Below are 13202 nucleotides of genomic sequence, written 5' to 3' on the forward strand. Positions count from 1 at the left end.
GGCTTATACACTTATACTAATGTCGAAGGTGGCGCCGCCCGTGACAATACCGGTGTACCCCCAATCGTATATAAAAAACGTAAAACCATTTTTTCAGGCCCAGCTGAAATTTGGTCAGGGGAAGTGGGGAAACCGTTCTAGATGATAACCACTGAAATCGTACTCAGACCCGACCCCGGGCCTGAAATGTCGAAATCGGGTCTGAGCCCAATGAAGCAACGTAGTTTTTGGGCTCGTATAAGCGGTTTAATAAATCTATATATATATATATATATATATATATATATATATATATATATATATATATATATATATATATATATATATATATATATATATATATATATATATATATATATATATATATATATATATATATATATATATTTTTTTTTTTTTTTTTGCATATTATATTATAATACATGTCTTTTTTGTCTAATTTTAAGTAATTGTAATTGTATTTTGTTCTTTTTTTCTTTACGGTCTTTACATGTAGTTACCTTGATATGTGTTTAAATTAAGTACAGTTAAATAAATAAATAAATAATCAATTATTTAAATATTTACCTTAAACAAAACTGCATCATCAGACAGAAATTTGGGTAAGTTACTGTCTCTGAGAGCACATATTAATACCACATCTTCATTTCTCTCAGGATTATCTCTTTTTAAAGATCCTGCCATAACCAAAACACTTTTTACTGCTCTCATTCCAAAATCGTAATGGTCCTGTTGTGATAGTTGTTCACTACATAATTTGTACATTTGTACCATTTTTTGGGACAATTTCTTAGATGATTCAAAACCTTCCGAATATAATATTACTTCGGCAATTAAAGCTAGAACGTCAAACAATACCACATTTTATTATTTTAGTCACACAAGGTGTCAAGCGTGCATTAAAAGTTTCTAGAAAACTACAATAACTAGACAGGAATTTTTTTGCACGTCATTGTTTCCCAACGAGATTTATCGATAATTTTTTTTAATGTGGAGGCACTAACGGAAATACCGAAAGTTGACAGAGCAACTTTCTTATTTTTTAATGGCTACCCCCATTTTTTATTACATACTTAAATTCTCTGTAAAAAAAATTAAAGTGCATATTTTTCTCGATTTTATCTAGCTTTATCTTATTTATTATTGTCAAAAAACTTCAGCAAACTAAATATTGAAAATATCAGGATACAAGTAGGTAGAAGAACAAAATATAGAAAGGGTAAGAATATTTAAATACTTAGGGTGCTGGCTAAATGATAAATGGGATCCTGATGAAGAAATCAACCATAGAATTGAATTAGCCAGAAACACTTTTTCCAAAATGAAAACCCTACTCTGTAACTGAGACCCGAATCTACTCGATGGCGAGCTACCAAATGTTACGTACTAAAATGTTGTCTACTTTATTATACGAAGTCGAGGGATTGATATTAAAGGTACGGACCATGTCAGGCTTAAATTAATTTAAGATATAGTTATACCGACGAATATTAAAAATTTCATGGACCGAACGAATAACAAATCTTGGAGTATTAGAGTGAATGAATAATACATAAACATAATGAATAATACAATACATACATAAACCATATTTTGGTCATATTTTTAGGAATAACAAATTACCTACAGCTGATTGTTGAGGGAAATATTGAAGGACGATAAGGCATCTGGCGTAAACGGTTCTCCTGATTGCGGAATTTACGCCAGTGGTTTAATATTGGAGAGGTCAGTGCAATTATTCGCATGTCCCAAGACAGGGAGGAATTCCAATTGATTGACGCCAATGATGGAATAATTCGTGGGTGAAGAAGCTCGGGCAGAAAGGAACAGAATTATATTATTCTGGATTCCTGCCCACAGTGGCATTCCAAGCAAAAAACAAGCCGATGAACTAACAAGGCAAGAATTATCGAAATCTTATCTTGGTCCAGAGCCAGTACTGGGAATACCCAAATGTTACTGTGTTTACTGCACCCATAGTGCAGTAAAACTCTTGATCAGGAAAAAGCAGATTCTCCACTGGAGAAACAGACAGGTTCATAGGTATAGTAACCACCAAAAACTACAAAAGAACTGCAAATGTTTAGCAGGAATATTAGCCATTTGCAGCCTGGTTAGGCAGTAGCTCACAATTCGCAAGCGTTACTACTAAAAAACCGCCTTGTGCCTCGTTTGCTTCCCTTTTTTCTTTTTTCAGGATCGCTAGTTCATCGTTGCTGATTCCTCCCATATTGACGAAGCCGGAAGGCAGAAACACTGAGTGTTTACGGGTAGTCATGTTTTAATCATGTCTCATGAATAATCTTACTGTGGGCTAGGCCAATAAATTCTTTCTTCTTTTTTATTACAATACCCACGATAACATCTTTTGTTTATATGTATATAGATATTAGTTTAGTTTTAATCATCAGCAGATGATTAAAACTAAACTAATATCTACAAATTGAACGTTTATATAGGCGCTCAGTTAACTCCCAACTAATCTCAACCTGTCTCAAGGAGGTCTTTGCTGCAGACTCTGCGATGAAGATCCTGAATTGTAAGCTAAATCCAATTTTGTATAGAAAAACGGGGGTTGCAACTTAAAAATTACAGACGACTCACACACGTATTATTGGGTAGGTAATTAAAATAATTATTACACATAAATTAACAGACGACTCGTTCTTACTCTCATTATCAAGAACTTCGACAAGAGTTAATGTAGTTTTCTAATGGGTACTTCATTCTGATTAATTAAGTAAAATTTTGGTTAGATATAGGAGAGCAAAGGTTCAAATTTATGGAATAAAATGTTCTGAAATATACCGTAATCGGGCACCATCATTGCTATGGGTCTAAACAAGGCTTTTAGATTGTCTGGCAGTTCAGTTCGGCCTGCATAACCAGGGTTCATTGTGACAAATGCAGCGCATCGTTGAACTAGCTTAATTTCTCGACCTTCAAACATAAATCTAAAAATTTCGGAAGCTTAGTTTCATGACTATACTATATAGGGTGCGTTTCAAAAGTGGCTCACCCCTATAACTTTTTTTATTTTTCAGATTAAAAAATGAGATTTGGTATGTTAGTATATGACATAAATTAGGATTGGTTGACGTATTCAATTGTTTTTGGTCACCTCTGTTTCGTCGGAAATGACTAAAACTTTTTATTTTTAAATGGCACCCTCGGTATTTTTTTACTTTATTAGATAGAAAATGGGGCCTAGCCATTTTAGGGGCCTAGAGCCATAGGGCCTAGCCACAATTTCTCTTGACGGATGATCATCAAAGGCACAAAATTACCATTACTTGCTAATTCTTAAGTATAATTAATGACAAAAGATAAAAGTTTGTTAACCTTTTCTACAAATTGAAAATGGCCACCAGTAATTTTGACGTTCTTAATGCTTAAATTAAAATTAGAGAAACAAACTTCTACGCTATTTGAAACTACTAGTTCCACTAATTTCGAGGTTTGGGTTGAAGCTTTAGAGTGTAGTAATATTACCTCGCTACTTTTGCTGCTTTTGCATTTCTAATTGTGATCAGCTGCTGCGCAATAACTGATAGAACCTCAATATCGATACGATTAAACTCATCGAAACAACACCAAGCTCCGGATTGGGCTAATCCAGAAAAAAAACGACCCATCATTTTAAAGTCCAAACCTTCAGAACAATTGAAGACCACACATTGAATAGCAAGGGCCTTAGCAAGATCTTTTGTAGTTTCAGTTTTACCGGTACCAGCTGGTCCTGCTGGTGCACCTCCTAGAAAATGTATATTTTTTTAAGAAATTCATATATTCCATGGACATAGAACTACTACCTTACTACTACGTATTTTTGCAATCAAAATAAGTCCATTGGACACATCTTATCTCTATACGAAAGTACTTGGTTTGTCCGTTAGAGGGCATCAAAAGTGACACATGTTTTAAGATATTTTATGAACCGATATTCCAATTTAAATGATATTTGGGGTGCTTATGCTTTACTAAGCGATTTATTATTTGACTATCATAAAAAAATCGGGAAAGGTGAAAGCTACCCCACCGCTAAATAAATTTTAGTATAAATATTTTCCAACTCCACTGACGCCCGATTTTCGAAAATGGTCCTTCTAGTATTTACTACATTTTTGTCCCTTGTAAAAAAGAAATATTTTACTTTTAATAAATAATAATATATTTTACTATTAATAAATAATAAAAGTAAATATATTTTTTTTTATTGGAAATATTTTTCCAAAGGTGACTTCCAAAAAATGCTTCTTGTCACATCAAGCTATATTTGATACCAATTAAACTTTTAATTACCTAATTGAGGGCGCGATTTTTAAATTCATTGTTTTCAACAATGGATATACAGGGTGTTCCAGAAATAAGTGCAAATATTTTAACTGGTAGTATAGTCCAACCCCAGAAACACATCTATGAGGGTTTTCTGCGAAAAAATAATGTTGAAAATTTAAAATTTATCTTGACATTTTCCGGGAAATTTGAAAAAACTTTTTAGTGCCACTTGTCTATTCACCTGAGATTTCTCTACGGTGTATCTAAACCTTGCAGTGTTGCAACCTTCTATGTTATCCACATTCTACATAGTTCTACATTTATAAATTCATAGACAATTTCCACACAAAAAATTGGGATTGTTAAATTTCATCTTTTATCAGTGCTCATTATTAATAATTATAGGAAAAAAAACACATTAATTATTTTTAGTACTTACGCTTTCAATGAAAACTTAACGAAAACCACCGAAAATTATCTAAAACATTACGTTTATGACGTTTACGAAACTCTTTGTTATGCTGCAAAATAACTTTATTTTGGAATAAATTTAATAAAATGATTCATCATATTATTCACAATCAGGTCACAAAAAACAAATTTTTAAAATGTTTATCGTAATTTAGAATATATCGAAAACAGCCCAACGAATAATCGATTGTAATCGGGATATTAATATATTTAACAGAAATTGATATTTTAAATCTAATTCTAACTATCTTGACCAGCAATGTATTCTCTGGGTCGAAATCAACAACCTCCGACATACAACTGTTTCCAAAGCCTACGACTCCGCTACTCGCAAACATCAGCGGACACGGGGTGCAGGCATGGCGTGACAATGACTATCTATCATAAAGATCATAGGCGTCGATAACACGATTCATTTTTGTTTTGTTTGTTTTCTTTCATGTTTCTCTGTTTTATTTGAACCACTGATTTACAAAACACCTTGAAAAGCGCACATTACTTTGAATACCGTCTCTTATCGCCACTTTACGAACTACTTTCAATCTAAAAAAATACATGTTTCACTCAACAATTTTAAATACGTATGTTGTTTTTTCGCTATTTTTTCGATGTATTTCGACAGTTCCATCCGCAACCCAGCCGTCGCGCGTCGACCAAGAGTGCCGCGTGTGAACTAATCCTTTGAGCCGCGCCGTCGTGGCGGGCTTACGTCAGACAACGATGTTATGCAACGTTGCCGTAGTTACAACAATTTCAAATTCAAGATATTCGAAGCAATCAAATTCGTATTAAATTTTAAAAATAAAACAGAGAAACATTAAAGGAAACAAACAAAACAAAAATGAATTTATAATTCGTCGGGCTGTTTTAGTTATATTGAATTCTGAATTACGATAAACATTTTAGAAATTTCTGTTTTGTGACCTTAACAATAATCAATTCATTTGTGTTTTGTTTGTTTCCTTTCATGTTTTTCTGTTTTATTTTTAAAATTTAATAAGAATTTGATTGCTTCGAGTGTCTTGAATTTGAAATTGTTGACACTACGGCAACCCCGCATGATGCAAGCTCGACACGGCGGCGCGACGAAGGAGCAGTGAGCAGTTAGCAATGAGCAACTACCAGTGATGCGCGGCTCTCTTGGTCGACGGTTGGGTTGTCGATGGAATTGTCGAAATACATCGAAAAAATAGCGAAAAAACAAAATACGTATTTAAAATTGTTGAGTGAAACATGTATTTTCTTAGATTGAAAGTAGTTCGTAAATTGGCGGTAAGAGACAATAATTTTCAACATTTATTCATTCAGAAAGGTATTCAAAGTAATGTGTGGTTCTCAGGGTGTTTTGTAAATCAGTGGTTCAAATTGTGATGAAGCATATATGAAAATAATGTGTTAAGTTAAAAATGGGGACTGTTATTTTAGCAGTTATTATAAGCAGCACAGTGAAGTGTATTTTAGTTAAGTGTGTATCGAAAAAAAGAACTGTCACAGTTACATCGATCTGTCATAAGTATCTTTTTTTAATGTTGGGTAAGTTTTTTAATTTAACTTTTAATTTATTTTATGTAATAATATCACAATCTCAAAAATGTAATGCGTCTCTGGAAACTCGTCAGGTGTTGTTATTTTATGACTTACTATTAAACATATACTTTCTTGTCCATATGGCAACACATTGCGTCGAATTAACTGAAATCCGGGTTTGATCCGGGTAATTGGATGTAGTTGGCGAGACGACACTAAAACTCACGATAGCTTAGACAAGGAAAGAGTCTCTCTTTCCTTCTCTAAGGACAAAATACTGGGAAGCTGAACCGCGCAACCGGTCTATGTCAAAGTCAGCTGAACTGTCGCTGATGGACTATGGACTTCGTAAACAACGGCACTTTTATAAATTATCAGAGTAAATATGGCCCTATTTAAAAACAAAGTTAAAAACTCATCAGCATTCCTGTATTTTTAAATAATACAATAATTTAGTATTTATTAATAATACAATAAATACTACAAGCATTTTAAAGATGATTTACAATTTGTGAATGCGTTTTGGGAGACTGGATTATTTTTAATTTGTGTTGTTTCACTTGACTGACAAAAACACTATAATAATAAGAAACATATTAATTGCCTACTGTGTACTCTAAATATGGTAGTCTGTATAGTTTTTGGAAGTTGCAGTATATTGCAACAACAGTTGAAGGTAAACACCATAAAGTAAAATTGGAAATGGAAACACAAAACTTTGCCTATGACTTTGCTACAAAGGAAAGTTATAAACTCTGGTACGAAAAGCAGAAGATCAAGATAAATTATGCATTCGCCAAGTCAAGAAAATATAATGACTATGTGGAAAAAAAGCTTACAATTATTATTATAATCATAGTAAATCAGCCAGGTAGGTAAAATAGAAATGAAAAAAAAAACACTATGCCAAATAGTCTCTTATTTTTAGGACATATCAGCAATTGTTCTAAATGAACAGAGAAGGCCAGTGGTTCAATAAAAAAAACCATATAATGTGCCATAAAAGGAAAATGGATAAGGAAGAATAACTGTTCTGAACAAAGTGAAAGAGGTTATTGGTTTAAGACTTTATTTATTTTGTTTTTCGTGTTACATAAGTAAATATGTATTGACTGTTGGTTAAGGGTTTTATATTTATTTTGTAACACTTACTACCTGTACAATGTGTTATTGTTTATTGTTAAAATGATTGTATAGTATTGTTGTAATTATTTTATTTTCTTGACATCGCATAAGTGAGAACTATAACATCAACCAACAACCATAACAACACCCATAAATTTCTTGCAGTTTCTTCTTATAAACCGTAATCAAAACTGCAACATTCTAATAAAATTAGAACTATAGATTTGTTTTTTTATTTCTAATATGTTACAGTTATTAAGCTAACAAATTTTCCCAAAACGTTTATTTCGCCATGAAAATGTGATTCAATTTAAGAACTGACATTTTAATGAAAAATTTCAACTTGATTCGGAACATAATATATTTCTCTGCCCTGTACTGTATACTGTATTACAAATTTTTCTAACCGATCTTCATTCATATGTAGGACATAATGATAATAACTAGAGTAGAATTCGAGAATAATGAGCTTTCTCCAAGTAAAGCTATGGTTCTCACTTATGCATCAAATTAGATAGTGTTCATGCAATCTGCAAATGAAACAATTTTTAATTTACACATATAATCAATCAACTTTGACTAAAATCATTTGATGTAGACAATATACAGGGTTGTTCACACTCTGTATCTTGTAAAAATATTTTTAAATTGTAGCTCTAATAGTCCTTCAACGAACCCAAAACTTACAATTTGTAAAAATCTCATCGTTTAGCTACAATACTCCGTGTCGTATGTGGTGAACAACCCTGTAGGTATATACAGGATGTCCCAGAAATAGATGCAGATATTTTAACTGGTAGTATAGTTCAACCCCAGAAACACGCCTATGAGGTTTTTTTTGCGAAAAAAAAAATGTTGAAAATTTTATATTGTTACGGATTCCGTGGGTCCACTATTTAAACTCACGATAAAATATTTAACGAATTTATTTGTTTCACTCTGTACACACAACTTATACTATTTACAACACAACTTATGCAACTACTATTACTCTAACGGTATTTCGCGGTATTTTTCAAACTTCAGACTATCTTCAGACTTGACTTCAAACTTTAAACTTCAAACTTCATACTTTAAACTTGTCCAACTGTCAAAGCGCGGGCCTTATATACTCCCTGGCGGTTGTTTCTAGATTTTTCTAAAGAATCCTATAATTTTCTTTACTTTCTGGCGAATGCGCCAGGTTCCTCAATGCACTTTGCGATTTTAGCAGTATGCAGTTATGCAACCAGTAATACACCTTGACATTGCCCCCTTCTCAAATTTGATCGTCCTGATCAAGGTTTCCTGTCTGGTATCTCTTCAACCGATCCAGATGAACTACTTTCATCTACTTCTAGGGCCGCGTTGAATCCGGTACACAAAATCATTTATCCTCTTGATGACTGACTAAGGACCTTCCCATGCTGGAGTTAACTTTGGGGACCTTCCTTTCTTGCGCTGTGGGTTATACAACCATACTCTATCGTCCTGTTGAAATCCCGTAGAATTAGCTCTAAGGTCGCAACGAGCTTTCATCCGGTCACCGGCTAGCGTAATCTTACTTCTCCCTTATCTTCACGGCCTTATGAATTCCCAATAACCTTTCCTTCAGTTCATCCGCGTAGTCCTCTACGTTCGTGGTGCTGTCGTCTGGTGATCCGAACACCAAGTCACAAGGCAACCGTAATTCTCGACCAAATAAAATCTTCGCTGGTGAAAGTCCGGTGGTGCTGTGAACTGCACTTCTATATGCCATTAGGAATAGTGGTATATGCTGATCCCACTCTCTTTGATGTTCATCCACTATTTTCGAGAGATGTTCTTCAATGGTCTTATTGAATCTTTCGACCATCCCATCAGACTGCGGATGTAAAGCCGTTATCCTAATCTTGTTAATACCAAGCAGATCACACATCTTCTGGAACAGTCTTGACTCGAAGTTCCTTCTTTGGTCAGTGTGAAGCTCTAAAGGAATTCCAAATCTACTGAAGACATTATTAACCAATACTTCAGCTACAGTCGATGCTTCTTGGTTTGAAATGGCAAAAACTTCTGACCATTTACTGAAATAATCCATCACCACTAAAACGTACTTGTTGCCCTTGTGCGTTTCATGGAATGGGCCTGCAATGTCAACAGCTATTCTTTCGAATGGCAGTCCAACGTTATATTGTTTCATTTTTCCCCTAGATCGAGTACTTGGTCCTTGGCTGGCTGCACAAATTTTACATTGTCGACACCATTTCTTCACATCTTCGCACAATCCACCCAGTAAAAACAATCTCTCAGCTTGCTCAAAGTCTTGTTTACCCCAAGATGGGCTCTAGTTTTACCACCGTGAATTTCTTCCGATACCTGGTTAACTTTCTTCCTTGGTAGTAACTGAGTTGTTACTGTCCGCCATCCGCACTTTCCCACGAGCGCTTTAACAATCCATTCTCAATAACCAGTGAATTCCACTGAGCCCAGAGAGCTTTGAAAACGAGCCCTCTGTCCGCAATATCCTGCCACGGTGGTCTCTCGCCGTTACCTTCCTTGAGCCGTAGTATTGCTCCGATGTCTGGATCTTCCATTTGATCTTTCCTGAATTGTATCGTCGTCCATGGTTCGTCAGTTCTAAGCTTTAAATTCCTTACTCTGACAGTGCTTTCAACAGACAAGCCATTTTTCTTTGCCCAGTAAAGCTCGTCGTCGATCTGGTTCGTTGTCGATATTTTGTACCCGTCCTACACGGCACTCAGAGGTTATCTCCATTTTCCCGAACACAGTCTTCTTGACATCACCAGGTATCATCAAAATTTCCGCTGATCTTGCTTCCATATTTCCTGGTCTCTTATCTTTAGATACAGAAAATTCCTAATTTCCGATTTTCAGGATGTTTCTATGGTGATAGAACGAAAAACCATGTTGACTGATCACATCCATACCAATGATAAAATCATCTTCAATGCCTGCCACTAAAACGCTATGCCGAAACTTCAAATTCCCTAACTCAAATTCCATGAAAGCCTCTCCCTGTACAACGGCCATTTCCCTCGTAACTGTACGTAAATACAATCTTTTTCTAAGAGGCATCATCTTCAATCCTTGCACTGAGTTAGTCCGCACAAACGATACCATAGCGCCTGTATCCACATTCATTCGAATTCTTCTACCATTGACCTTCCCATCACCAAACTGTCAGCGGTTTTTCCTAAACTCCTAACGGAAAACATCCTAGGGTCTCTGTTTTTTTCAGCCAATACTCGCTCATTATTGTTGATTTCCTGGTGCCTGTGTTCTCTCGATGGTAAACGTAATCGCATTTGGACGCGGTAATCCCGTTTGATGTGGCTATTCCTGCCACATCTATAGCAACTTATGTCCTAGGATCTTCCGATATGCCGATATTCTCTTAATGATGAACGGAATGTCATTTGGATGCGACAATCTCGTTTGATATGGCCATTCCTGCCACATCTATAGCACCTAATATCCTGGGATCTTCTATGGTTCTCTGTCTGGTTATTGTTGACTCCCTTGTTTATTATTAGCTCACATAGTTTGTCGAATTTTCTACGCATCTCCTCCAAACTTCTGTGGGTACACTCGGGCTGTTCCTCTACCGTCTTATTCGGTCTAGGATGGCGCTAAAGTAGCCGATTTTCAGCGCCCTGACCAGTGCTTCGCTGCTGGTAGAAAATCGAGATATTTGCAGCACCCTCTGTAACTCGTTGTCATTTAATCCACTGATAAAGCACTGAGCAACGAGTTCCTCCCTAAATCCTTCCGGTGCTTCAGAATACGCTAGGTGTACCAGCCGACGTAAGTCTGTTTCAAATTCCTGCAGACTCTCTCCGGACCCCTGCAGGCGTGTCTTGATCTGGGCCTGGTAAAGCTGGCGTCGATGTTGGTCGCCATATCTTCTGTCCAGTGCAGCGACCAAAGTTTGGTATTCCTGCCGTTGGGCTGCAGGAATAGTTTGCAACAGCTCCAGGGCAGGGCCACGCAACGCGATGACAAGTGCCGCTGTTTTCTCCTGGTCAGTCCATCCGTAGGCAGCGGCGGCTGCTTCAAACTGAAGATGGTACTTCGTCCATGTCGTTTGTCCATCGTAGGTCTGGGCCTTAAGGTTCGCTGTTCCAGAGACGCCAGGTGTCCTTGCTTGTACCTTGGCCTTCTGTAGGTCCATCTCTAACTTTTCCATTTTCTGCTGAAGGAGTTCCTCAAGATCTTCTACGATTTCTTGGAAATGGTTCTCCTGTCGTTTTTCTAGGTCTTCAAAATTCTTCTGTAGTCGAAATTCCTGATGGAGAGAGAATTGTAAGCAAGAATAACGAGAAAATTAACTATGGAGAAAACCCAAAGCCCGTTGATACGTGGTTGTCAAGTACTACGGAAAATACTTTCCGGGTAAAGTTACTGAAACTCGAAATAAAGAGTATCTTGTTTCCGCAACGGTTCAATCTAGAAGAACATCAGGACGGCGCTGGCCTGATATTGAAGACCAAATCTGGTACGATGAACAGGACGTAGTAATGATGATACAACAACCTAAGCCGAAAAACTCGAGATGCATCTTCTTCGTAGAAGAAATGAAAGAGTTTACCGAATTCACCGAAATGAGTTAAAAAGTAAAGTTTGATGTCGTCAAGTTACCTACTATAAATTTTGGTACTGTATCATGGTAGTATGTATGTATTAATAAATGGAACTCACTTTATTACTTCGCTTTATTTATGTAACTAATTAACTAAATTTAACATAACCACTTAATGAAGCGAGAAGTAAAAAAATCAGATGTGCTTTGTGTCATATCGCTGTTTTTCTGTCGGTAAGTCTGTTGCTCTTTTCTTCCGTCACCTTAGGATTGGGTACACTGAATTCATCAACACACATTACTGGTTGCATAACCCTAACACTCACCCCCGCATTATTTAAAATAATTCTACTCTTAACAAATATTAAAGAAATCAAGAAATCTACCCTTACAAATTTAATCGCTCAGGCGGTTTAACGTTTCGTTTTGAGCGCCTTAGAATAGGATCTATCGACGGTGTGCATGACAAAAATTCCGGATCACTTACTTCCCCTGGCGTACTTGAATTATCTTCAGGCAAGTCAGTATCAATCTGATTTTTGTGATTATCTATTGGATCTTTATTTATTTGATCTTGGTGCATAAAAAGATATGGCTCCCAAGGCTCCGAACATTGATCCCTCCTACTACTGACCATCGGTGTATCCTTTCCAATTCCCCTTATCTGGTTTACATGCCTTCTCCATTCTAAACCGTTATCCATATTGACCAAATAATGCAACTTTCCTAGACATTTTATAATTTTACCAAATTCCCACTTTTCACCATGTATGTAATCCCTACATTCTACTCTCTCTCCCACCTGAAATTTCCTTTTCGGGTGAAAATCTGATTTATCCTCCAAGGTATTCCTGGGTTTTGCCAGTAAGCCTAGCCTTGTTCTCAATTCCCTGTTAAACATTAGGTATGCTGGACTTACTCCCGTAGTGGCATGCGGTGTTTTTCTATAATGTAAAAGGAATTTTGATAATTCTTTTTCCTTGTCATTCCCTTTTAACGCTCTTAAAGCCTGTTTAAAAGTTTGCACGTATCTTTCTGCCAATCCATTTGTTGCTGGATGATATGGTGCTGAAAATTTTTGAATGATACCATTTTCTTGCATAAACTTTTTAAATTCATAGCATGTAAAAGTTTGAGCATTATCAGATACTAGTACATGTGGCAAACCAAAACATGCAAATATTTTTCTTAAAACATTAATGGTCGTTTCAGCAGTCATGTTTTTCACAATATGTATTTC

General features: G+C 35.9%; 1 protein-coding gene across 1 annotated transcript; it reads right to left on the reverse strand.

Annotated features, from left to right (window-relative positions):
* Positions 1-555: 555 nt before the first annotated feature.
* On the reverse strand, positions 556-8771 carry LOC115880133 (dynein heavy chain 6, axonemal-like). The gene is made up of 4 exons (XM_030897261.1): positions 8726-8771; positions 3493-3754; positions 2809-2954; positions 556-839 (listed from the first exon to the last, which is right to left on the reverse strand). Exons 1-4 carry the CDS (start codon positions 8769-8771, stop codon positions 556-558), a joined length of 738 nt encoding a protein of 245 aa, XP_030753121.1.
* Positions 8772-13202: the final 4431 nt, after the last annotated feature.

Source organism: Sitophilus oryzae, unplaced genomic scaffold (assembly GCF_002938485.1).
Source record: "Sitophilus oryzae breed Bouriz unplaced genomic scaffold, Soryzae_2.0 scaffold_1616_pilon_pilon, whole genome shotgun sequence".
In the NCBI taxonomy this organism is placed as follows: Eukaryota; Metazoa; Arthropoda; class Insecta; order Coleoptera; family Curculionidae; genus Sitophilus; species Sitophilus oryzae.